Raw genomic sequence first — 27,720 nt, 5'->3', positions numbered from 1 at the left:
GGCCATCTGCCTTGACCGGTTGGGTTGAGAGAGAGAGAGAGAGACAGACAGACAAGGAGAGAGTGGGGGGGGGCGCACACAAGCAGAGATGCATAGCAGCAATAATAATACTAGAAACACTGGAACTGTAGATAATGATCATGAAGTATACAGGAGATAACAATATTAGTAACAGTAATAATGGTAGTAGCTGTACAGAGTAGTAACAGAATTAGAATAAATTATGACTAAACAGTAGTAATCGCAGTGAGTTTCGAGCAGGAGCACAGCAGGAGATCCAATCACGATCCATGAGAACCTGAGAGACGAGAAAGCACAAGGACTCCAGGGAAGAAGTTGGGTTAGTGATATACATTAATGGGACATAAATGTGTGCAGAAGGAAAGGGAGAGGAAGAAAGAACTCAGTGTGTCATGGGAGGACCCCCGGCAGTCTAAGTCTATAGCAGCATAACTAGTGAGTGAACTATTGACAACAGTGAGAGGCAGTGAGAGGCCCATCCCCCTCACCATCTTTTTTTGGTCTGTCAGTACGATAAATCTTGTATCCATTTATGTCAACATCATCGTTTGAAATAGACTTTGTCAGCCATGTTTCAGAGATTATCATAATGTCTGCGTCTGTTGATTTAATGTCTGTAATGTCTGTCATGTCCATTTTAGGTAGTAAACTCCACACATTAAGATGAATAACTTTGAGACCAGACATAGATTTAAAGTCTCCTGGGGTCTGGGTGTATTGCAGTTCAGGTCCAGGGTTTGGGTGTACATTTCCAGATATAAGTAATAGTAGGACAATCAGCAGTCTTTGTTTCACAATACGTTTTGAATCACTATATTTATATGTCAAGGCCAGGCAGTTCTTTTGACCAGGCGAAAGAGTGAGATTGTGTAAAGAAAAAACACTTTGAAGTTTAGATAATACCCAGGAGACATCTACCCAGGGGTTCAAGGCCTAACAGTATTGGAATCAGTGCCACTATGAATGTCCCTGAAACACAAAGCATTGTTTTTTAATCTCATCCAATGAATTTTGTTTGTACCCAGCAGTGATGGTATGCTTTTAAAAGTCATTAGACTCTTTAAAAGTCCATGGTTCCGCTAAAAATTGTGGAGTGGTTTCAGTAGAAACAGAGTGCCACTTTGTGAGTTCAGTAAATTCCATTAAAAACGAGTTAACTCAGAGAGACACTGAGAGAGACACTCAGAGACTACTAGACATGCCGCCATCTTGGATTTGTATGTATTCAGGTGCTCAAATCCCTCCACCACATTAAGGTGGCGGCTCAAGGAGGGATGATGGCATACAAATCTGGGGTAAATAACAATGATACCTGATGCTGGGCCCTCAGGAGCCTTCACGAGCTGCCCTACATGTTTCATATTTGTGTTTAGCAGAGCTGAAGTTACAGAGAGTAACGTCACATGTTTATGAAAATGTGCCAGTCGAAAGGACAGCACGGCATTTTATCAGTACTTTTCACCACTGATCAATTTAAGTGGTGGGTGCACAGGACCTTTAGTTTGGCTTTAGCTCCACCTGCAGGTCACACATCAAATGAAACACATGTTCACTCCAGCTGCTGTCATGTGACCATACAAGATGACATCACTCTGCTTCCCTCCTCATCTCAGGGTTATGTCACTGATTACCGATGTTTAGTATGATCACCAGATTTGTCCATTAAGCAGTTAGGCTACCAAAAAGAAAATTAAGCAGCAGTTGAATATTTACAGTTTTATTTGATTATAAATTTAAGGAGACAGAATTAAAGAGACAAAAAAATGAAGAATTTGAAATTGTGCATTTTTCACCATTTTATTTTATTGCTTGTTAAATTGGAAATAATGTAATAATTGTTTTCTTAGACCAATTGTAATTTTCATTTGTGATTTTTAGGTTTTACAAAAGAGTTTTGACTCAAATGTTTCATCCACAAACAAAACTCGATGTATGCCACAAATCTTTTTCCATCATATGTTTCTTATTTACAGACACCCCAAAGTTTTCTGCCAAGTGAAAAACATGTTTGTAATTTATTTTTGATCATTTATTTTTATTTCTCACAATGGCTACTAGTTATATCCAGCAGCTATAATCATCTCTGATGTCCACAAATCCACTTAGATAATAGATTACAGTATATTTATAGACTAGTTAAAAAAATGCAGGCCATTAAAAAAAACAAAAACAAAACATTGTTTCACACTAAAGTGTATAAAATAAAGAAGCAAAATGTTTGTGTGTAAAGAAAATTCAAACTTCCTCATATAGATTTAATGTGTTTTTATAAGAAAGTAAAACCTGTTCTGTTTTCATGCTGTATGATTATACATGCGGGTCTGAAAACTTAACCTCCTCTTCCTTCTCCTCTTCCTCCTCCCCCTTCTTTTCCTTTTTCTCAGTCCTGCCTTCAACACACAGGGTTCAAATTCCAGTTCCTCCTTCCTGCCTGGGCTGTGGAGCAGCAGAGTTGGACAAATGGTTTGGTAATCACGAGAGAAAAATCTGAGAAACTGAGGCGACCCGCTGCCTTCACTGTGAGTCAGAATGAATCTTTTGTTTCTTCTGAGTGGGACCTTTCAGCCTTCAAAATGGGACTAATGGGATTCATCCGATTTGTTGCAGTTGGTTTGTAAGAGCAAGTCTGGTTCAGTTTCCTAACAAAAGTCAAAGAGAAAAGCAAGCTGATTTAATGACAGTTCTGCTGCTCCGATTGACAAATGAAAGCTGCTGCTGTGTTATTTTTTGCAGACATCGACACATTATCAAGTACATTCACTAAAGTACTTCATGACAGTTTTTAGGTTCTTGTACTGAACTTGATCATTTCCATTTTATGTACTTTTATACTTTTGCTTCCCTAAACTAAAATTGTGTGGCATTTCAGTTAAAGCAGCTACAAAGTTCATAAATGTGAAACAGTCTGACTTTAATGTCGATGCCTCTATGATCTACACAAAATAAGGTAATTGAGAAAATTGTATGTTTCAGCATAAAATGAATGTTTCTGGTAAATGGATTTTGCACAGCAGTGCAACAACGGGATTGCAGTTGGACATTTTGTGCTCTCACCCAGTATCAGACTTTGAAGCAGCCATTAAATCTGAAGATTTTTTTGTTTTTTTGTTTTTAGGGGAAATAACTTTGAAACATTCACTCAGTAGGTCTTCATGAACCACATGGAACCAAATTTTGTTCATCCATTCAGTGGTGGTTGAGATTTTACCAATCAACTTGTTGATGTCACTGTGAGTGTGTGATTGTCGCTAAAGTCAGTAGGATTCATCTTCTGAGGAACAAGTAGGAAATTTAATCTTAAACAGGTGACACCACCATTCACAGAGCCATGCCAGAAGCCAAACAACAACAGCGCCTCCTCCTCCCCACATCCTTCAGAGCATCAGAAAGGAGTCACCAACAACACTTCATCCTCTCTTCACTGACAGCTGACTTCTTCATTACTCCTCTAGAACACACACTTTACCAATGATGATGACCTTAAATCAGCTTACACATCCAACCACCCACACATTTCCTTTAACATGGCAGTGCGCTCAGCAGGGTTTTCTAGCCTCTCTCGGTAGATCCTGAAGTGAACCAGCTGAACCAGCTCCATTCAGCATCATTCAACATCTCTGAGCCCTTTAAAGGAAACTCATTTACAGCTGCTTATATCATGGCCTCATTCTTTCACTCACTACGCAGAGTTTATAAGCAAGGGCTGGAACGCAGATTGACTGGAAAATCTAAATGTTTGCCTTCATACTCAGCTACCTCTGAATCCCAAAGGTCCATTCACAGCTGTTGCTGGCATGTAGACATAAAAATAAACAAAACTGAAGAATTAATGAAATATATAGCATGTTTAACTATAAAATATGTAGTTTGGTCATGATTGCTCATTAGTCTTTTCAACAACTTGTAGTGGTTTGAAAATGGTTGTCTAGTTTGTTTTGTCCGCTGTGTGTTTTGGAGTCGTTTTAGGGTTAGGTAATGGAAAGGGTTAGTAAACTGTTATTGTTGTTGTCGTTTGTGACCTATCAGAATCAGAATCAGAATTCCTTTATTTAACCCTGGAGGGAAATTCTTGTCATTATGAGGTATGTCCGAGGTTCTTAAGCTTTTATTGTTCAGCTCTGGTCCTCGGTTGTTTGGTGACTAGGAGTTTTTTGTGTTTGGGTTTAGATGAAATGATAAAATGACCTTACTGAATCAGAAGCTGACTTTCACTCTGCTGACATTCCTCTGCTGATTAGAACTTCTTCCTTCCTGCTCCTCTGAGGCCGACTCCCACCTCTTTCTCTTTTATTGTTTTCTTCCGTTGTTTCTTCCATGTCCCTCTTACTTCTATTACACACTGTTTTTGAGATCAAAAAACTGTCGGATATGAAGAAAATGTTTACTTGTGTATAATTAAATTAAGTGTAGGTAATGAAAATGAATAATTTATATTATTAAAACATTTTCTAAATATTTTTTATATATTCCCTTCCTGTTATTATTCTGCTCCTCCTGTCCTTCACAGTAAAAGCTTCCAAGCCTTCCTGTCTGTTCATTTCAGACAAGCTGGAAGAATAAATTGCATTAGACTTAAACCCTAAAAAAATAAAATAAAGAGCAGTGATGAGCTCAGTCCAGTCCATCCCTACATCTATTTTCAGATGTGTCCAATTTAATTGATGCTGTGTGAACATACAACACCTTCACACTTTTAACAAAACATTTCATTTTTAGCAAAACATTTTGTTTCACAAGTAATTAAAACAAGCAGAAACTCAACGTGTTTTTGGTCAACATTTAGTTCTTAAAAGTTAAAAGTTACAGGAAGTCACATGATGAGTATATGTTTTGTTTGTGCTGAGTGGTTTGACAGATAGATCAGTGTGGGTTTATCTTTGACCATTTGCACTCTACAGGTGTTCTTCGGTTCTTCAGTTGGTGTGGTGAAAATTTAACTATGGGTTCGAATGACCTCAACAGGAACGCAGACCCTGTGAGGTCACGACCTTCTGTGTGGCACCACAGCCCCTTTAACAGCATCAAGGTTTGTCTCAGCTTCAGATCCAGTGTTTGAACTAAGAACAAAAACCTCTTCTGAAACTACTTCTATCTTCGATGTTCAGTTGCCCTCATGATTTATGTCTCCTCACTTCTTTGTCCTGATTTACTAACTAGGCTGACACAGCTGATATAGCGTATTTCCCCCAAGTTCTGATTGTGTTCACAAAGCAACATTTAAGAGCCTTCCAAAGGTTGTAAACAAGTGCCATGCCCAAGCAAGCAGCTCTCTCATTGGTCAGAAATACAGAAGGAAGATTCCCTTCAAAATGCTGTAGTTGCTGGTGGAAAGGGGAGACCACAGCATTTATTTCCTTTTTAATTCTTTATTATGGAGCACCATCAGTGTGTAATTTTCATTGTGTTTGTTGTTAATGTACCAGATTTAATTTGAGGAACAGCACATCCAGAGGGGATATAGACTGTAAAACAACATCCTGATGATTTTAGTGGTGTCACAAGGGTTCAGTCCTATGCATATGCAGTGATTGTTCAGACGGCACATAAACTTGATGATTTAGCTGTACCAATGTGAACAAGCATCCCATCACACATTGTTCCAGATTAACGGATTGATTGTGTGTTGACTGCAAACAAAACCCTCCAGAGTTTGGAGGTGAGCTGAAGTCAGTCTAGCCACACATGTTTTTCCCCACATGCAATTGTGACTGCTACAGATACAAGCTTTTAGTAAATAGTAATCTTTGTTGCTTCAAGCTCGGCAGATTTGTGTTGTCTCAGGGCAAACTCCACTTCCTCAAATCCATCCTGGTATTGTTCCGATCATTTCCTTTCTACAAGTCATGACGTCATGAGTCTGAAAAGCTAATGTCACTCGTGCTTTCAAGTCTTTGTTGTTTCTGCATTGGAATTCAGATTCATCAATCAAAATCATTAAAATCATGAGCTATTTGGTGAAGACTTAATCAGAGTACTATTAAAAAAAGAGAACAGAAAAGCACCTTCAGCTACTGAAACAGCTACTGTCATTGATCTTCTGTCTCTCTGCTCACCTTTCTGACCTCCTCCCTGCAGTTCTTTGTGTTCTGCCACAGTTTGTTGCAGCTGGCACAGCTGTTGGTGTCAGGCTACATGAAGAGCTCTATCTCCACCATAGAGAGACGCTACGGTCTCTCCAGCCAGAAGTCAGGACTGCTGGCTGCTTTCAACGAGGTCAGTCCAGGACACTTTCTGCGGTTTATGAAAAACAGCTGAGAATGTTTTTTTTTTACATTTACTGTTTTCTATACCACATTAAAAAATTTAGGACAAACATACATCTTCCCAAAAATCTCTTCTGGATTGTTTGCATACTGATGAATGCTATTCAGAAATACAGATGTAGATTTATGTTTTTGTACAGGAGGAAATATTCTGATCATTTACTTATGTAAATTTACAGTAATCTAAATACTGTAAAAAATATTTTACTTGAGCGCAATAGTATCAGTAAGATGTATTTGAAGTGTCAAAAGTGAAAACATTAACCTTTTCAAAATGGCTCCAATTACACTGATTCTACTAAAGCAAAGAAAAATTCACTGAATTTTTACCAAGTAAAGTTTCTGTTTGTGTGTCCAGGTGGGGAATACAGTGCTCATAGTCTTCGTGAGTTTCTTCGGGAGTCGAGTTCACAGGCCACACTACATTGGAGGTGGAGCTCTGCTGGCCTGCCTGGCCTCACTGCTAATGGCGATGCCACACTTCCTGAGCGGTCCTTATGAATACACAGACAGCATCAGTGGTGAGATCTCACACACACGTATCTTGTTCCATTGTTACAAAAGTCTGAACAAATAAATAACTCAACAAATGTTGGCTGGATTTCCACAAAATGTGGTGACCGCAGACAATTAATTTCAGGTCATGAATGTCTGAAATAACTTTGGTGACCCTCTAACTTTTCATGTAAGACCATCAAGAGGTTAAATGTTTAACTTAGAAAACTGATGATTCCGCAGGACAATTGATTGGCAAGTGTAGTTGTCTAGGGTAAGGTGTATCACAGAAAAGCATTACTCCAGCACAGTGAAGTGACTGTTTAACACAATATTAGCTGCTAGAACAAATTAATGCATTTGTCAGTTTTTATTGCTGAGTTTTCTGCACTGTTTGTCTCATGAAAAAAGTATTATTGACCCTTCTCCCATCAGACTTCAGTTATTAGTGACAGTTCGCAGATCCTTAAATGTCTCACTCTGCAGGAGCCAGAGGTTTCTGTCTGAAGGTCAGTGGCATCTCCTTGGTCTTAGCTTCATTAAGTTACAGACCACGGTGATGACCTCTGAGTGATGGGGGCATGAGATGTACATGTACATATGTATTTATATTTATATCTTGTTTTTTCTTCTTGTAAATACTTTATTTTCATTTTTTATCATTATTATTATTATTATTTGTTATTTTGTATTTTGTATGGTGCACAGGAGAGAGAAAAATCCGGAGTCAAATTCCTTGTATGGTCACACGTACTTGGTAAATAAATGTGATTCTGATTATGATTCTGAATGTAGGACATGAGCCAGAAATGTAAATATAAATGTTGGGGGGCACTTGATCTGAAACATACCTTCCCGTCTCTTTCCCAACAGCTTCCAGTGATAACAGCTCTGGCCTCTGCCAATCAGAGAACCTCCTCACCACATCATCCTCCAATCAGAGCTGCAACCTGCTGGAGAACCCTGTCCAGCAGGTGGTGTACCCTCTGCTGCTGTTGGGTCAGCTGCTGCTGGGTATCGGAGCCGTCCCCATCCAGCCCTTCGGCATCTCCTACATTGATGACTATGCCAGCAAGAAGAACTCACCGCTCTACCTCGGTACGCCTGCTGAGGAAATACCAATTCTGTATGTTTTGATAAAGTAATAGTCGTTAAATTAGCTGACAGTCTGTCAATGTCATTAAAGTTACAGTTACATCAATTACCATTGATTTCAACACAGGCAATCATACAGAAAAGTGATGGAGCTGTTGTCTGATCCCTGATCAGTTCAACCATTGAGTTATTTAACAAGGAGCAGCACAAGTTAGACTGTGAAGACGATAAAACCATCATCTTCATCTTAGTTCAGAAATGAAATCCACTCGTGTTCCTGTTGTTTATAAAGAGTTCAAATTAATTTGTGTGGTTAAAATCTCACAAGAACTTGGTGCAGTCAGGGGCTAACAGAACCCAAACAGAACAGTTCATAAGCCTCTAGTTTCAATGCAGTCAGCTGATGGTAACAGAAGAGGTCATCAGAGTGGTGTGTGGTTGCGTTTACACTGATCCACACTCTAAACCAGGCATGTCAAACTGGTCCACAGGAGGGCCGGTGTGGCTGCGAGTTTTCTTTCCAACCAAGTAGCAGCACACCAGACTTGACTCATTTAATCAACTGATCTCTGTCTTCAGACAGTTGATTGGTCAAACGGTGTGCTCTGGTTGGTTGGCACAAAAACCTGCAGCCACACCGGCCCTCCTGTGGACCAATTTGACATGCCTGCTCTAAACTGTGTGTGTTCAGTGTTTACAACTTTCAAGACTGGAGACAGATAGTGAATTTCTCCTGTCTCACCTCCTGCTTGTATTCAACAACATTAGACAGCTGTGACTTGAAGCTCGATAAGTGTTTGGGAGCCAAGTAGTTCACTTTCAAATTCCAACAGTAATTAAAGTAAAATTCTTTAATTCTTGCTTGATGTATGACTTCATTTGTCCAGTGCAGGGTGTTTGCTGTCATATTTTGTGTTTTATAAAGCTCCACACATTTTCAGTGGGAGACAGGTCTGGACTGCAGCTGGTTCAGTCTGGTACCTGAATTCTTTTACTGTGAAGTCACACTGTTGTAACACAGTGGGAAAAAGCTGGGAAAAAGACATCATCTGATAGCAGCACATGCTGCACTCAAACCTGTGTATGCCTTTCAGCATTAATGGTACCTTTGCAAATGTGCAAGTTACCCATGCCACGGGCACTAACACACCCCCATATCATTACAGATCACAGCTTTGAATGTTGGCAACAGCCTGGCAGTTCTTTTTACTCTTTAGCCTGGGGGACACAGCTGTCATGATTTCTAAAAACAATCTGGAATGTGGACTCTTCAGAATACATTCAGTCTATCTCAGATGTGTTCAGAGATGTCAGTATTTGAATTTTATTCATCATCATTTGCAGACACAGTGATGAGCCTTTCAATGATACTCCTTTCAAAGTGTTAGGCCCAGCTGGTTCAGGAGCATAAGGGGGTCCATGCAACAACCATTTCAGAGACACAATCAAAATCAAACAAAACAAGCTTGGGTGTTTGAAAGGCAACAGCCCCCAGGAGGGAGCAAGAAGAAGCCATCTTGAAACCACCCAGCTTATATCCAAGCAGGTGGAGCCAATCCTCCAGTGAGGTGGGAGGGGCCAGGCAATCAGGGAGACCCAAGATCCCCAAAATACCCAATCATGATCCTGTCACCTGTTACCAATGAACTTGTTTACCCGTGTAATGTTCCGGACAGGTGCTCTTCTAAGCAGTCCACAACTTTCCAGGCTGTGGTGTCCCCTCTCCCAGATGGTTTGAAATGTGATGCTGGTATCAAATTCACCATAAGCAGATATTTGCAAAAATCAGTTGAGGAGGTCAAACATTAAATGCATCATCTTCATTGTATTGCAATTGAGAAAGATTGACAAATGACTTCATTCTGTTTTTTTAATGTACCAACTCTGGATCAGGCTTGTACTTTTGACTCCTCACATTCTTACACTTTCTTTAACCTCCCACAGTTCTTTAACAGCGGTGTAAAAAATGTGAAAAAGGGATCAAACCAAGCGAGAAGCAGCTGATGTGACTGGGTGATGTGTTGTTAGTTCAACTTTAAGTTTAAAACATTTGACTTATTGTATTTGACCTACGGCCTGTGGCATCTACAGGTTCTCTGCTTATAAAACAAACCTGTTTCAGTCTGAGGCTGACCCTGATCAATCAATCCCTGATAGGCAGTAACACCTCCTGATATACTGTGAGCTTGAAGCTATAATAATAATAATAATTATCTGTCTGGTTAGACTGAACACAAATCTGGGAGTTTCTGGAAAACATTTTTTTTACAAGTCAGCACAATGAATCAAGATATTAATTATTGAATTAACTTATGGTGTTTGGGAGCAGACAAAATTTCAAAATGTTTTAACTGAGAACACTGAGTCAACCAGAACACTGAGTCAAATCAAAGCTGACAGAATGTTTTTTTTTAAATTTTATAAACTTTCCTGTTTGCTGCTGTTCATCTTTTGCATACTCTTCACTTCTGGTGCTGCTCACAACACATAACAACACATTACAAACAGAGCAGACACAAACGTTCACAAAGATTAGTGAAAAGTTAAGTAACTGGGAATGGAGAAACAGATTTAATCTCAACTTTTTAAATATTAAAATTTTGGTCATGAGCTGACTTGCTAACAATGACTTTAATTCTTTTATAAGCTTGAGTACCGTTATTCACAATCAAAAGTTATCATAGTTGTTAAAAATTCAGGTTATCACCCAGTTCAAACAAGAATAAAAATGAGCTAGCTATAACAATTTGATTTGCAATTTTTGTAATTGCGAGGGTTTGTGATCTTCTCTTCATCAGTTAAGTAACACAACACAGAGGTAGAACCTGATTGGTCCTCCAGCATTACAAACACTGACTGGCACTTTGCAGGCAGAACCCTGCAGAACCCAGTTAGACTGTGCTTGGGTCATACAACCATTTCTCTTTCGAAATTACAAGGCTAGTCATGGATCCAGCTAAAATAAGCCTTGCAAGCAGACAGAAAAGAATGAAAGGTTAATGAGATTTTCTTGATTTTCAGGCATCCTCCTCGCTGTGACCTCCATCGGCCCAGCGTTTGGTTTCATCACCGGCTCCTTCATGCTGCGCTTTTATGTTGACTTTGATAAGATTTCCAGAGGTGAGGAGACACACCTGATAACTCGCAGCTGGACTGAAATGTTGCTAAACAGCTAGAGTACAGCTAAACTCGATCTGAACTCTTCATTTAAAAAAGAAGGAGATGAATGCCTGTGTGTGGGTGGGATTAATATTGGTCATTTTTTTCAGGATAAAAACAAAGCATAGAGCTGCCAATAAATAACACACATAACTGACTTGCATGCCGTCTGATGACTGATTCAGTAGTTGAAAGGTTTCCACTCCCTCAGCCCAGCACTGCTTCCACCACTGAAAGTCTCACAATAACACAAACTGACTGATCGAGGCAGGGATACTCCAGCAACTCCTGTGTTCTGCATAGTAAAATTACTGTACTGCAATTCACCAAAAGATTTTTGTTCCTATCAATCATTTACATGGGACAGTAGGGGCAATAACCTTAAGCCTAACCCTGACCTGAAGTCTGAACTGAATAAAATTTGTATTTATATTTAAACTGAAAAAAACTTATCCCACACTTATTTTTATTTTAAGTACAATGTTGTGTTCTTCAAAGTTCAAAATTGAAATTTCAACTTTCATTTAATTTTTACTAGTTTTTACTATAATTACTAGTAGCAGGAGTAGTAGTAGTAGCAGTAGTAGCAGTAGCAGCAGGACTGGTTCTAGGCAGGCATATGAGGGGGCACTCAGAAATGTGAAGAACGTCATCCTCCAGCACTTTGTTTCCCCTGTGTTTATACTAACTGTGTTTTCTTCATTGAATTGGGTTGTTAGCTATGTGTCCAATCCCAACCTGGAGAAGTGGACTGCACTTTGTCAGGCCTCTACCTCCAGACCTGTCCAACCTGGGTGTCCCACCTGAAGACTAAGCTCCTGCTTTGCCCTGGTCGTGTGCAGTACCAGGCAGGATTAAATGATCTTAATGTTGTACCAAATGTACGCTTTGGGTAACTACCCAGTGTTGGCTGAGATGGTGATTTAAGTCATCTGGCAGCTGAGCAGGCTGCTTCAGGGCAGCACTTGTTGGGGAAGGTACTGGAGAAGCAGCGCTTGCTGATGCTCAAGTAGCAGTTATGCTAGCTGCTGTCTCTGATGTGCTAGCAGCAGCATCGTTGCCTCTACTATCAATACAGGCAGGAGCAGCACTGCGCTTTTTAAAAGCTCTGAAAAACAGATGCATTACACAGCATTAACTTTCTCTTTGTGAGCTGCCGGAAGCTGGAGAGGAAAATAAGTAAGCTGGCTTTGTAATAACCGCTGTGATTATATGAAACAAAACAGTGCAGAACTACAGCCTGGTGTGGCTGAGAAAACGCTGCTGCTTCTGCTGCGTTCATTTACACTCGGAACTTGGAAAAATCTTCCGAGGTAAAAGTGTTTCACTGTGCAACCTCGGAAAACATGACTGGCCACAGTAAGTTGATGTTTGTTTGGATGTCTTTCGAGCATTTAAAATACTTCTAAGGAAGTACATCAGCTACTTAAGGGAGAGAGGAAACGAGGGACATCGTGTCCATTTTTCGGCGGATTTCTCCACTATTGTAGATATTTTGTCAACTTGTAATATATTCATTTTGTGAAGATATTAAAATGTTGTTTTTTCAACTTCTAACATTTTGATTTGAGGGGGCAAGACATTTATTTGAGGGGGCGTTGCCGCCTCTTGCCCCTGCATAGAGCCGGCCTCAAGTAGCAGTAGTAATAGCAGCAGAAGTAGCAGTAGCTACTGTGATTTGGATGCTCTTGGTTCTCCGCATAAAACTATATTTTATTGTTCCTGATGTCTTGTGACTGACAAACAGCTTAACTGTTTTTCTGCACATGTCCAGAAGACCTCATAGATGTTCAGATTTATATTTTTTTCCAGAGTCTCCCCTTTCATGTAGATAGGGGACAAAGCAAGCAATTAGACTTTATAGCACTTTCTGACTTTTAATAAACCAACCACTGAACTCATGAACCAATAACATCATTACCAGATTAATGAGGAATGACAATGATCATTAGTTGTAGTTTAACTCAAACTCATCTTGAAGTTTTTATTAGTTAGCAACACTGAAATGTTTCATCAGCTTCATCTCATGTACTCATCAGTGAGGTCCAAATCAAAGGAAAGGAAATGGATGTTCAGCTTTAGCTCTGGTACAAGAAGAAACAAAAAATAAAAGTTGTGAAGCCCTGCTTTCAGTTAGGTTTAGGTTATCAATCAAACAAACTTTATTTGCCTAAACTACACACAGGAGGAATCAGTTGACATGATTAGATTTAATTTGAAAAAAATAAACCGAATGAAATAAATGCAGATTAAATGGGATGAACAAAATCTGTGATTTCATCACAGTTTCTTTTAATCCAACACATTTAAATTCATCCTGCTCAGGCACATCGCCCAACTCTACGTCTACTTCTTCAGGCTCCTAAAGCTGTCATGAAGGGTTTTGGGGATCAGAGACCTCCACCCCAGATGTTCCATAACACCCCCGAGAGGAGGTTCATAGTTTTGTTGAGTTATCATCAGTAAAACCTATGTCAACATATATCTAAAAAGAAACGTATTCTTTCAGAGAAGTTTACTGAATTTATCAGTTCACCCTCTGCATAGGGTTCCAGCAATATTTCATACTGTCGGTATATTGAGGTAATGATGGGCAGACTGTGAAAAGTCAAACTTCCACACAGTTTCCTTGCCCTGTAATAACCCACTGACTTGTGTTCTTTTATTGTTCCAGACCAGATTAAACTGGACCCAAAGGATCTGCGCTGGGTGGGAGCCTGGTGGCTTGGCTTCCTGGTGGCATCCTGTCTCCTCTTCCTCACTGCATTACCTTACCTCTTCTTCCCCAGAAACATGCCCAAAGAGGTGAGTAGAAACATTCCTGACTGACCTAAAGATAGCAGTGTCCTTACAAAAATGAAACATTATTACAAATATGGGAATTGCAGTTAATTACAAATCCAGTGGGGGTTGACATTGTATACCCTAATCAAATACAGCCTCTGATTGGTCAACAGACACAATCTAAGGCATGATGGGATTGCTAGTGGATGGATAACATCAGTCCAGTCATGCTAACAATGTGAACTGTTATCAACGTAGATAAAAGAATAACCACAGAGGACGTTCAGCACTGGATTTGTGGATTTATTTTACAAAGGCTGAACATGCAGCTTTGCAGGGATATTTAGAGTCGCAGATTACACTCTTTTGTGTTAGTTACAACATTGTCGACCCAGCTGATGGTAACTAATTACTTGACATTGTAAATGTAATAATATATGTAATAAACACTGCTGGATTAGCCTGATATTCTTACACCAACACCAATCACCATCACCCTAACCTATGGAATCTTTATGTGTTTACTGCTTCAGTTAAACAAACATCTGACAGCTTATCAGCTTTTCTTTTATGGTTGAAAGTGAACAGGAGAAAATGGCATGTTAGGCTAAACCAATTAAAAAATTGTCTTCTGTTTTTGTTTGGGAACGTTCAAGAGTAAAATCAGTAAAAAGCCATCTTATGCAGGAATGTGTGTCAAAATTGACATCATGTATGTTTTTCAATTAAATCTGAGTAATATAACAGATTGTTTTTTATTAAAGTTATTTAGTTAGGAAATATCCAGCCAGACAATAAAAACAGTGTTTCAGTATGTTTTGACTCAGTCCCCAAAAAGAAAGCTACAGAAAGTTCAGAAAAACAATCCATTAAATGGTTGCTTAATATCTACAATGACTCCCTGAGTAATAAAAAGCACCCAAACTTTCACTTTTAAACAGTAGATAATTGAGTTTTCCTGTCACAGGAGGGATGTTAAAGTTTCAGTATGTTAGAGATTTTGATGATGTGAACTGATGACAACCCAACACTTACTGATGCCTTGTGTTTGTTTTATCTCACAATTCAGTATAAAGACTGAACTCAGGATGTACGATGGTTGGTTTGTTCGTGTGTTGAACAGCACAAAACTAAGAGTCACCAGTATTTACCTGTGGTTCTGAGTCTGTAAATACTGAGATAAAGAGGTTGAGATAACTCCTAAAAATTGTCTGAACTCTCCAGCCTTTACATTATGATCACAACCACGACTGCTGCTACACTTTACTGACATTTTCAGACTGACAAAGAGATTATCTGAATTCCACAAGTCTGGCATATCTCACAAGACTGAATGTGGTTTTCTTGCTTTTATTTTGTAAAATAATTTTATGATTGAAACTGTGCCAAAAAACTGAGTAAATCTCATTGCCTACTGACCTTTGTAGTAGTTGTTAGCAGTATTAGTCTTGGTAGATTTCAGTTTTAAAGACTTTGGTAAACATCTCTGTCATGAAGTGATTTTGAAATCGAAAGTAACTCTGAAGTTTGGCTTCAGTGAGTTGTTAAACAAGACTCTGGACTCTGCTGATTACTTTGGCTGCTGGGTGTGTTGGTGTGCATTTCATATCAGATAGAAGAGTGTGTTAAGCAACCTGCTGGCATTCATTACTTCATTTCTTTGAAAAAATGTTTGTGGTTAGAGGAGCCAATGCTTGTCAACGGACTGAAACAGATTAAACTGAAGCTCGATGTTTAACATATAGCACAGCTGCTATCATTGACTTGTTTTTGTTCATTTTGTCTGACTGTGTGATGAATTCAACTGTAACAAACACAACAATGTAATAAGACTGAAGAGAGGACCAACAGCCATTTAGTATCTACAAGATGAGTGTTGTCTATCAGGAACAAATTATCTCAACATTAAGAATGAATTTTGAGACTGTAAATACAGTTGTGTGATGAAGCTGGATTTGTTGTACATTAGCCAAGAAGAGCCAAATATGCTGCCAAGGAAACTCATTTATTCAGCAGCCATCTGTCAGGGCTGGAATGTAGATCCACTGATAAATGAGCTTCACCTCCAGGCTTGGCTCCCATTTTTGTCTAAATATGCCGATGAACATTAATCAGGAGCCAACATCTACAAAAGGGAAGCCTGGGTGCAGACCACCATGTTAGAACCTCGGTGCATCTGTTTAACAGTTCATGTTATCCATCTCTGATCATGTCTGTCTGAGGTCAAATGTAAAATCTAAATAAATGAGTATCATGTTTTTACTAGAGATGATGTGTGCAGAGGTCTTCACACCAGCAGCTATATCACGTTTATGTTTTATGTGAACCAAATACTCAGTCTGCAGGCAGTGACAGGAAACCCGCACAAAAAAAAAAAAATAAATAAGTCCAGCATGTCATGTGTGCTCTGCTTCCATATTTGTGCAGGATGATGCAGATGATGTTGAGTCCAGACCAGACTGCAAGCAGCAGCAGACAGACCCAGTCCGGGAACTCTCTCTGTTTCAGTTCCTCAAAAGTAAGAGTCTTCTTTTCCTCATCTGTTTCCTGGCTGATGAGGCTGAGTGTCGACAGCAAACGGGGGTCAATGCGACGCCACAAGTCTTTTAGTGCAAAAATTCAAATTCTAAGATTTCTGCTGGCTTCAACATTAAAATAAAAAGCGCAATGAAATCTGTAGATTGTCTACTGTAACTGGAAAATTATTTGTAAAAAGACATGAATCTGTATTATGGTGGGGTTTGATATTGTGCCAGGAATTCTGGGTGAACTTGCTCTTTAAGGATAAATATCTACATCTCCCAGACCTTACTGTCCACCACTGTGTCTCAGGTTTCCCTCGTATCGCTCTGCGGACCCTGCGCAGCCCCATCTACCTGCTGGTGGTTCTGGCTCAAGTCAACCTGGCAGCGCTGCTGGCTGGCCTTGCAACCTTTATGGCCAAGTTCATTGAGAGACAATTTAGCCAGACTGTGTCCTTTTCCATCATGATGATAGGTGAGAGAGCAGGAAGTTCATTCATCTCCTGGAGTGGGCATAAATATGATATCTAAATTATTTTTGCTGTATCAGGTACAGTGGAATCAAACTGATGGTAACACAGGAAAGTTGGGATGAAATCAAACCAACATTTTCATCTTCCTGATGTCTTCATCTCAGGAGGACTTTGTATCCCGCTGGCGGTGTTGGGTACTGTGCTGGGTGGAGTTCTGATGCGGAGGTTGAATCTATCGGTTAGGGGTGCTAGCAGATTGTGCAGTGTTGCCATCCTGCTGTGCCTGGTCTCCGCTACGCCACTGCTGCTCATTGGTTGTCCCACCCAGAAGGTGTCGGGAATCTTCCCTCCCGGGTATCTACACCCTCAGCTGCTTGTCTACTGTTTGAGTAACTCCAAGAAAAACTGAACAAATCATTTGGTTTTGTTACTCTGGTGCCATAGAACTCACCTTGTTAATTAAACCATGAACAGTCCACATGATTTCCAGCACATCCAACTCATTTCCTACTGTTAAAGGTTTTGAAACTAAAACATCTTTATAATGTGTGTGTGTGTGTGTTTTTCAGCTCTGATGTGTTGTCATGCAGCAGTGACTGTGGGTGTCCCCCGGAGGCATTTAACCCAGTCTGTGGTTCAGATGGTGTTGAGTTCAGGTCTCCCTGCCATGCCGGCTGTATCACCATAGAAACAGATGACAGCAATAAAATCATCGTAAATATGATTTACCTTAAAAAAAAATAGTCCTGTTTTCACATGTTCTGACTAACAGAGCTTTAAATCTACATTCCCACTGTGTGCAGTAACAGCAAAGCAGCCAACAGCTTCTCGGTTCTTTCTGCACACACAAACTGTAATCTGTTCTCCCTCTCACAGTTTCATCCTCTTTTAACACCGTTTACATTCCCAATGTTTATACCACCATCACTTATTTCTGTGGAAACAGACAGGATTAGTGTTCACAGGAGTCAATCATAAGTCTGTGTGAGCCTCAGTTGTTGAGGGACTGAATCCTTTGGAAAGCTTGGGGTATAAACAGTCAGAAACCAAAGCATTGAACAGATTCCACAAAAGAGGCATAAAAGAATCCTATCAAAATAGAAATGAACATTTTATTTCAAATACAAATCATTTGGATGTTAAATTGAAAGTGAAACTGAAAAATTACTTATTTGGATGCATTGAAACTATTTGTTAATAGTGTTTTAATTTTTTGTGTTAGCAGTAATTTTACATTAGAAACAGAAAAATCAAAGTTCAAATCTGAACAACTGGCAAAATGTGCAGGAAATTACATCATATCCAGATGTTTGTAGCAGCTCCAGAGGAGCTTGACTGTGGTAAGATGAAGTTGAAGATGATAGTGAAGAGATCAACCTGGAAAGAGAGAAGGATGTTGTTTAGACAGAAGACAGATAGAGGGACATTTAATGAGCTCAATGAAATCTTTCTTTTTCAATGTCTTGAAAGTGACAGATGGCAAACTCAACACCCACAAACATCACAGAACATCACTTCAGCAACATCCAGGAAGGAAGCTAATGTGTCTCATCAGATAGACGGACAAAATGAATGAATGGACAAAAATACAAAAGTCATTGCACTGCACACGTACAGCTGAACAAAACCCCACTGTGAAGGTGTGTTCAAAACAAACCTGCCTGCTGTGTTCTTCTAAAAGTGACTGAGGACAGACAGACGTCAGCTGGACAGATGTTAGCTTTGAGCTAACTGAAGTATCAACTCTTCCTGCTTCCCTCTTTGCTCTTACTGTTATTTTCATTATCAATTCATGTCATGACTATTTTCTCAATTAATCAATCAATCATTGTCAAAAAAAAAAGAATATATAAATGAGATCATGGTTTCTCAGCTAGTGCCAACTTCAGTACAAAGATTTTAATCCTCTTGTTCTATACGTACTGCGCAGTGCAGCCTGTGGAGGGGTCTCACAGTGTGTCTGTTTCTGTAGAACTACACCAAGTGTCGGTGTGTGGGCGGCCTCAGCTCCGCCTCTCCTGGGACCTGCGGCAGCAGATGCTCCCACCTCCTCCTCCCGTTCATGGCCCTTCTGGGCGTCACCAGCTTCATCGCCTCCTTCTCACAGACACCCTCCTACATGATGATACTGAGGTACAAACACAACCACAACATGACGTCTGCAAACATCTGGAAATCATCAGTTATTTCTGTTCCAAAGCAGCAGCTGCACCACCTGTACTGTTGTCATGACAACAAAAACAAATGTCATATGTGATGAGCTGTGCTTAAATAAGAGATCACAGAGAGAGTTGCACGTCAGGCCAGAGTCAGTCTGACACAGACTAAGACATCATGGGGGAGTACCAGTGACAGGCATATCAGACCTTCATGTGAGTAACGTTGTGAAACAGTTTTGTTAGTTTATGAAAATATGGTAGTTTGTTGTAAAGTAAGTCCATAAGTTATGTAAATCAAGTTACACACATGGCATAAGTTAATATATGACATAAGTTAACTCACTGTTGACTTTTGGTTTTACTTGTGACATGAGCAGGAGCCTCATTAGTTAGAGTCCAATCATCTGATATCCTCCCTCTGCAAGATTTGTTGCTCCTGATGCCACATCATCCAAGGTCCTCCTTTGCTCCCATGATAATTATAGCAGCCACTATAGGTCACAACCTAAGAACAAAAATTAATCGTACTAAACTGTTTTAGGAGAGGTCTGGGAAGTTTTTTATTTTATTTCTTCTCAACTCCCCCAACTCCACTCCAAGTGTACTAAGTACACCAAGTGTACCCTTATTTTATACTAAAACTGAAGCAGTATGCTTGAAGTTTATTTTTTATATACATTTCATATACGGTACTTAGTATATAGAAGAGTGTACTTGTGGTATACTTTAAGTATACTTCAGTAGACTAAAATGTGGACTAGAAGTATAGACCTTATTAAGTGTACCTAAAGTACTTTTATAAACTTAAAAATGTTCCAATTTAGTTCGAAGAAGTATTAAAATAGTATACGTTCTAGCACACTACAAGTACATGGTCCGTAGTATACGTGCTATACTTATACTCAAGCATACTTAATAAAATAAACTTCAAGTATACTATTTTTTGCTACGGGTCAGGTTCATATTTAATCACAATCCTCAGTTTATTGAAAATACTTTTCTTGAAAAATCCTAAACCTCACCTCAGATCAAAGGGTTAGGGTTTGGTCACCAGATCCCCAGCTGCTGACTCACCTGTTCCATATTATTGTCCCTGGTGGATAAAGATGCCAGCTGTCACATCATTAATGTTCTCTCAGCTTCACCGATGTCACCTTAAGAAGTTAGACTTGACATTAAACAATGACTACAAGCTCTAATCTGTTCATATTTTTCTAGGCTGAGTTATTTTTATTCAAAATCCACCGTGAATAATGAACAAATATTAAAGATTTTCTACCGTTTATCTGGGTCTGGGTCGCGGGGGCAGCGGTTTCAGCAGGGAAGCCCATCATGTCCTCTCCCTGACCACTTCCACCAGCTTGTCTGGGGGACGCTGAGGCGTTCCCAGGTCAGGTGAGAGACATAGTCCCTCCATCGTGTCCTTGGTCTGCCCTGGGGTCTCCTCCCAGATGGACAAGGTTGAAACAACTTCCCAGGGCGATGTCCAGGAGGCATCCTGACCAGATGCCGGTACCACCTCAAGTGGATCCTCTCGATGCGTAGGATCAACGTCTCTACTCTGAGTAGAAAGCTGAGCTCAGCCTTGGAGATATTAAAGTAGTTATTTGATAATTAATGGGTGGTCTATACACTGTTCAATCTGTCACTTTAACCTGCAGACTGACAGGATACTTGATCAACTCAGTGGGTGAACACAGTGAGTTTATCTAACACTGTGGAGCCTCCCTCAGGCAACATGGCAAGGCATGTTAATGTAATCTGTCTACATGTAGTCAGACAGCTCCTGTTAACATCTTGGCCATTCAGCACCTCTGAACCAGAACAATTGAAATAGAAACTGCCAGTGCTGTTTCAGCATGTCAGCAAAGAAAACACACAAAGATGAATTTAGAGAATGAAAAATGAACCTTAACATGAATGTGATGTTTGTGTTTGCTGCAGGACGGTGCCCACAGAGGACAAGTCTTTTGCAGTGGGAGTTCAGTACATGCTGTTCAGAGTGCTCGGTGAGTCCATCAGCCATGGACTCATAACAGACAAGCTGAGTCTGTGGTTCAATTTTTAATTTAATTTAAGTTACTTTATTAATCCCAAGATGGGAAATTACTTCTCTGCATTTAACCTGTCACTGATTGAAACACACATATGCAACAGGCAACATGCAGTGAAACACACAGGAGCAGTGGGCTTGCTCAAGGGTGGTTAAGTGCCTTGCTCAAGGGTACATCAGCCAGCTAATGGGGGGTGGGGACATTATCACTCCACCACACTCAAATTTTTCCTGCCCGTCTGGTGCGGGAATCGAACCAGCGACCACAAGCCGCTTCTCCAACCTCTAGGCCACGGCTGCCCCCTTTGTATGTAAGGCTTGGAGCCTTCAGGTTCAGGTGTTCAGGTGCATCAAAGTGAGACATTTCCAGCATAGTAGCCAGAAAACAAACCCTGATGAATCATCAGATCAGTTCGTTGATTTCCTTTGGAATATGAGCAGGGCTTGTGATTATTCAGGTGCTTAAATCTAAGGAAAGGCTGATTACGCAACAGTCAGTCCTCTGTCATCACAGTTCTGTGTGTGTGTGTGTGTGTGTGTGCGCGCGAACAGCGTTCATGCCTGGCCCAGTGTTGTATGGCAGCGTCATTGACACCACCTGCATCCTGTGGGGTAGAAAGTGTGGCAAACATACTTCCTGTCTCTACTATAACCTGGACCACTTCAGACACAGGTGAGTCCATTCACCTGCTCTGTCACACTGTGTACAGGTTGACCATGTGAAGAATTTTATTTTGACTTTCAGACTTTATCTTTAAAGATGCAATTTGGAAGAAATGTCCAGAATTTTAGTTTAAAACAATAAAACAATGGACTAACATCAACAGTGCTGATGTTATTTTGGAGATATCTCTGTGTTGTGTAGCAGAGAAATCTATCTAGGTAAGCATGCTAACCACTCTTGAATTTCCCTCGGGATAAATAAAGTATCTATCCATCTATCTATCTATCTATCTATCTATCTATCTATCTATCTATCTATCTATCTACTGAGCTGCAGCCCGTCCTGTCTGCAATACCACTTTGTACCTCTTGAGGCTCCTGCAGTTCCAGCCAGGAGATGTGTATGAGTTGCAAGTTTGGTGAATTTCACAAGCTCTCTTAGAGTTTAGTACAGTAAGGAAACAAAACAAACTCACAAAATATCCTTAAAGGAAATATTCTTACGCCTGTTTTCCTTTCTAAACAGGAAAATCTAGAAGCACACCTTCTGAACTCAAGTTTCTTTCTTTAACTGAACTGAGACGAGCTGAACTGCCTCGAGCTGAACCCACTTCATTCAGACAAGACAGAAACGAAATAAAATCCACTCAAACTGTCTTGGTTTGTCTTTCCACACTCACCTCTGGTTTGTTCCAAATAAAGCCTAAGTTCACAGAGTGAGATATGAAAATATTCCTGCTCAACACGCTGCTGATACCTGACTCTCTCAGTCCTCTGCTGCTTCACCTTCCCTCTCTGAGTTGTTGTAAATTACCTCTGTACTGTGTCCTCTGTCCTCAACTTGGCCTTTACTGGTCTCAGAGGCTCAGTCCCAGTCTGGTGTCCAGCTGGGTTCACAGTGACCTCCCCTGTGATCTGAGATCTCGGTCCAGGCAGACTTCAGTCAGGTGCAGGGCCTCTAGCGCCACAGCTAACTAAGCTAACAGTAGCTACAGCTACAGACAAAGGTACAGCAGACAAGACAGGACTTGTGAAGAGATATAGTGAGCTGTAATTTGTGGTTCTTCTGGTGATCTGCTGTCCCTTGCCCCCATTCAACTCTCAGAAACAAGTTTGTACATTTGAAGATCAGGAAGTTCACATCTGGTCCTGGTTTTCTTCCTATCATTGTCCCAATTCATCAAGATGGAGTCAGTCATCCAGTGTCTGAAATTTAAAAACTATTAGCATATTTAAAAAAAACAAAAAACAATAACAAATAGAAAAAATCATTTTACAATATCAATTTTGGTTTGTCCGTGAAGAATGTCACTGTTAGCACAAAAACATGTTGTTCCTGAGTGCGAAGTCATTGTGAAAACATACAGAATGAACAGTTCATAGTGGTTTTAGAAAATCCTTAAACATCAGCCAGGACCTGGTTCAAAGCATGGTAGCCCACAAGCTGTAGACCACGTGTCTCTGTGCAGGTTTCTTGGCATGCAGGTGGTCTTCGTGTGTGGGGGACTGCTCTGCTTCCTGCTGTGTGCCGTGGTCCTGCACAGGATGGCCAGACGTCAAGAACCTGAGCCGAGACGTAAAGGGGGCTACGAGCTGGTGAAGGGGCAGAAAACACAGGAGAATGTTTCATCTAAAGACAATGACACGAAAGATATAAAAACCTGAAGATATACAACAAGAGGATGCAGAAAAGAAAGGACACAGAGGCTAAAGGAAGACAACAAGAAGAGTTCAGAAAGTTTGTTCAGATGGTGAGAAGCTATAAGTTAGTCAAAGTGTGTTGAGTGATTCTCCAGCCTTTCATGTAAAGGACCAATCAGCCTGCAGGATGAGCCTGACATACTGCGTGATATATACTGTTTTTACATCTAATACTCAGTACACATTCTACTAATATTTCCAGTGGTGGAAGATGTACAATATTCCACATTTACAAATACTCTGTTAAGTGTTTATATTGAATAGAAGTCCATAAAGTGCTGAATAATAAATATAATTGGAATGTAATGCATTAATGTGTTCAATTTTAATCACTTTAATGTTGCAGCTTTTCCCTCTGAGATGTACTGTAGCAGAAAGGTAGAGTGGCATAAAATGGAAATTCTGATAAAAAGTACAAATACCTCAAAACTGTACTCAAGTAGTAAGTTAATGTACTTACTTCCCACCACTGTTCATTTCCAGTTTTGTCATTATTGTATTATTTCATTTCATCATTTCATGATGTTTTTATATGATGCAGTGAGCCCAGAGCACCTCCACTTATTAAGCTTGTCTTCTCAGCAAAGTTTGAACATTGCAACTGATCTGTGAGCCGATTTCAATTCTTCAAAAAATGTAGCCATGCTAGCAGCAGCTGTTAGCACCTTGGCTTAGTGTCTGTCAATCACCTTTGTTCAAACTTAAATATCTCTACAACTATTTGATGGATTGTAATGAAGTGTTGTTCACACATGCATGCTCCTCTCAGGATGAACAGTAATAACTTTGGTGACCCTCTGACTTTTACTGTGGCACAATCATCAGGTCAAAAAACTAATGTGGGGAAGGCTACAGAGCTTCAGCTCTTTTTGTTGGTCATGTGACCCGGTCTGGTCCATTTTTCTCTCTCATCTCATCTCATCTCATCTCATTTCCTGTCATCTCTCCACTGCGATTTCCTAGTGAAGCCACATACATGCATCAAAATAAGCTATAAAAACTGTCCAGCTCTGTAACACATCCATGATTCAGCATGTTGGTCACCGCTTTCATGTTTTTCTGTTTTGTCCCACGAGAATATGAAAACCTAAAAATGTAAAACACGAGACAGAGAGTTTCTTCATTTCCTGCTCAGCTGTGACGAGAAGTGACACTTGTTTTATGTTATTGTTCATGCTATGTACTGAGGGGCTGCAGCACATTTTTATAACAGTCACATACATTGGATATACAAGCTGTTTGAATATCAACCTGTCAAAAGTTTCTCATGAAAATGTTGTTTCTCCTCTCATATTTGTTTTTGCTGTTAATACATTTTGAAATACCAAAACACCAAATGAACAGCTCAGCTCTGAGGCTCTGAGAAGTTTTTCTTCTGTAGAAATACAAAACATCGTATCAGTGTTACTGATTAAAAGTGTAATGTGTGTCTCCCATAACTTTACTGCATGAGGCTTAAGTTAGCAAACTGGGTCACCAGCATTGTCAGTATCTGCTTGTTGTTCAGTCAACTTTAAGTGGTTCTGGTTTTCTGTTTTCGAAACTCCTTCTTTTCATCAATCTTTCTAAGTCTCAAACTGAACCCAGAAATTTCAAGTCAGTCAAGTTTGCTTTGTGCTGCCTCAACATCACATCTCATGAAAAGATGATTTATCACATGTGTATCATGTCCAATATCCAATAATAAACACTGAGTAAGAGTTAATACTGGACAGTAATTGTTCTGCTTTTTATTTTAGCCACCCTGGTCAACTCATTATGTATGCAGCATTACGACCCTGATCTAAAAAAGGTGTTGGTTTTCACTACTCTGAGGCACTTTGTGTTTTGAGGAAGGAGGTTCATCTCGGTGTGTGAAAACTGCTGACAGTTTTACTGAGGATGAAGCGAGTCTGTCCACATGTCTGTAAACAGACAGGAAAAATGAAAGTGTGACATGCAGTTTACAGTCAAGTCAAGTCAAGTCAACTTTATTTGTATAGCCCATTTTTACAAGCAGTTTGTCTCAAAGGGCTTAACATAACATCAGCAACATCCTCTGCCCTTCGACCCTCACATCGACTAAGGAAAAACTCCCAGAAAAACCTTTAACAGGAAAAAATGGAAGAAACCTCAGGGTGAGCAACAGAGGAGGGATCCCTCACCCAGGACGGGCAGACGTACAGGAATATTATATATATAATATACAGGTCCTCTTTAGTTCTGCATTGTGAACCAGGTTGGAGCGCTTGATCCTCTGCTGTCACTGCTAAGTTTGTGAAAACATTAGCAAATGTTAACCTGAGTGTTCAAAATGCAGCAGGACAGGAACAAAGATGATGTTTTGTGACCGTAAACACTCAAAACATTTTAGGAAGATTCTTTTAGCCGACCTCTGACACAGAGGATGACAGTTTGTTCAGACTGAATCTTCTCAGCAGCCCTCCGACCGACTGATGTAGCTCACATGTTCATGTTTCCCTCACAGTGAATTCTGATAACTCTGGTGATTCATCTAGTGCCATCATCAGGTCAGCATTTGATGTGTCCAATTCTTTGGCTTATGACTAAATACCTTCATGACATTCCCACCTGCTCATTTGCTAATGTTAGCATGCTAACACACTAAACTACAATGTGAGCATTGTGTAAACAACAGCATGTTAGCCTGCTGACGTTAGCATTTAGCTCATAGCACCTTTGTGTTTAAGTATGGTAGCTTGTCTTGCTAACTTTTTACTGATGATCTGTTGAGTGCATCAGCAGTTTTTAGGGAAAACAACAATCTGTCAGACAAGTTTTTAGCACTCCTGATCACATATCCTTCAACATGAATGGGAGAACAATAATCAGTACAATCGTCATCAAACATTCCTGAGCTCTGATGATCAGACATGTCCGGACAGCAGCTGCTGACTGTGTGTCAGATGGAGCACAAACAGCTCGACTTGTTTCCTGCTGCAGGCTCAAACGTGTCTATGAAAAACCTGATTTAACGGTAATTGTACTGTTGCAGACAGGGAGAGGCTCCAGAGAGTTGTAAAGGCAGCACAGAAGATCATCGGCTGCCCTCTCCCCTCCCTGATGGACATTTACACCTCCCGCTGCCTCAGCCGAGCCAAAAACATCAGTAAGGGCAGCTCCCACCCTGGCTTTAACCTGTTTGACCTGTTGCCTTCAGGGAGGCGCTACAGGTACATCAGGACAAGGACAAATAGATTCAAAAACAGCTTCTTCACAAAAGCAATAACCATGAATTCATGATAACCTTGAACTCTCACATGCACTGATGCCATAGTCCACTCACCTCAATCACCGGTCTCTTACCTCCTGTGCAATACCTTTCTATGTGCAATATTCAATCCATAATTTGCAACACACACACACACACACACACACACACACACACACATACATACATACATATATATATATATATATATATATATATATATATATATATATATATACCACTGTAAATACCACCATATTTATTCATATATTGTATTGCTTATTCTTACTTTATTCTATGTTTACACTGTTTGCACCGTGGAGTTGGTTTTTAATCTCATTGTACACGTGTATAGTGACAATAAAGGCATTCTGTTCTATTCTGATTTCCAAGCTACATTTCTGCATCCATAGGCAGCAGAGGTCTTCATGGACCAAAATTTCATGCTCAAGCCTAAAACCAGCTGTAGATGTTTTGCCCAAACCAGAGCTGGACCATCTCAAACCTGGATCCTGTCAGGATCAGGCTCAGGCAGGACTCAGATGCAGAGCAGGTAGATATTTAAGCTGACTTTATTATTTTAAGGCAGCCAGGTAATACTTCATACAGAGAGACAAAAACAAATGGCTATGAAAATACCTGAAGCACGTCTTCGACTCGAAGACACGCATCTATGAAAATTATTATTCTTTGAAGAGAAGAAACAAAAGAGCTAAGAAATTTACAAATGAAATAAACAACTATCTCTAAAACCAAGAATCACTCCAACAGGAGGCAAAAAACTAACGACAGGGAAAATCTACAAGGAACAAAAAAAAATCACTCTCAAAACAGAGGACAAACTATCTACAAAGAGAATCTAAGAGGTAACAAAAAAATCACTCCTTCACCTTCTAACTATTTCTAGGAGATTTCTAAGGCAAAATCCTGAACTAAGAAACTCACAACATAAAATCTCTCTGATGCAGAGACAAAAATCAAAGATGCTCATGGCAATAGTGCAGCTGCAGCAAAGGCAAGGTTGGGGTGAAGGTACTCGGAAGAAACACACTGGCACAAGACAAAGGAAACGCAGACTATTTGAACACATGGAGGTGATGGGGAACAGGTGGATACAATCA

At 40.0% G+C, this 27,720-nt stretch overlaps 1 protein-coding gene across 3 annotated transcripts; it reads left to right on the top strand.

Moving 5' to 3' along the window:
* The first annotated feature begins 2,403 nt into the window (after positions 1-2,403).
* On the top strand, positions 2,404-25,100 carry slco2b1 (solute carrier organic anion transporter family, member 2B1). Of its 3 annotated transcripts, XM_046410637.1 has the most exons (16): positions 2,404-2,540; positions 4,920-5,047; positions 6,097-6,234; positions 6,643-6,805; positions 7,653-7,877; positions 10,896-10,994; positions 13,708-13,838; positions 16,245-16,335; positions 16,650-16,814; positions 16,977-17,166; positions 17,382-17,526; positions 18,785-18,945; positions 20,916-20,980; positions 21,577-21,697; positions 22,019-22,106; positions 22,214-22,919. In XM_046410637.1, exons 2-15 carry the CDS (start codon positions 4,961-4,963, stop codon positions 22,092-22,094), a joined length of 1,857 nt encoding a protein of 618 aa, XP_046266593.1. In that variant the 5' UTR covers positions 2,404-2,540; positions 4,920-4,960; the 3' UTR covers positions 22,095-22,106; positions 22,214-22,919. The 3 variants fall into 3 exon arrangements, with proteins under 3 accessions (XP_046266593.1, XP_046266592.1, XP_046266594.1); XM_046410636.1 differs by lacking the exons at positions 22,019-22,106; positions 22,214-22,919 and adding an exon at positions 23,157-25,100; XM_046410638.1 differs by lacking the exon at positions 22,019-22,106.
* Positions 25,101-27,720: the final 2,620 nt, after the last annotated feature.

This window comes from Scatophagus argus, chromosome 14 (genome assembly GCF_020382885.2).
Source record: "Scatophagus argus isolate fScaArg1 chromosome 14, fScaArg1.pri, whole genome shotgun sequence".
In the NCBI taxonomy this organism is placed as follows: domain Eukaryota; kingdom Metazoa; phylum Chordata; class Actinopteri; family Scatophagidae; genus Scatophagus; species Scatophagus argus.
Note: the sequence above shows the minus strand (reverse complement) of the source record. Positions and strands in the feature narration are given on the sequence as shown.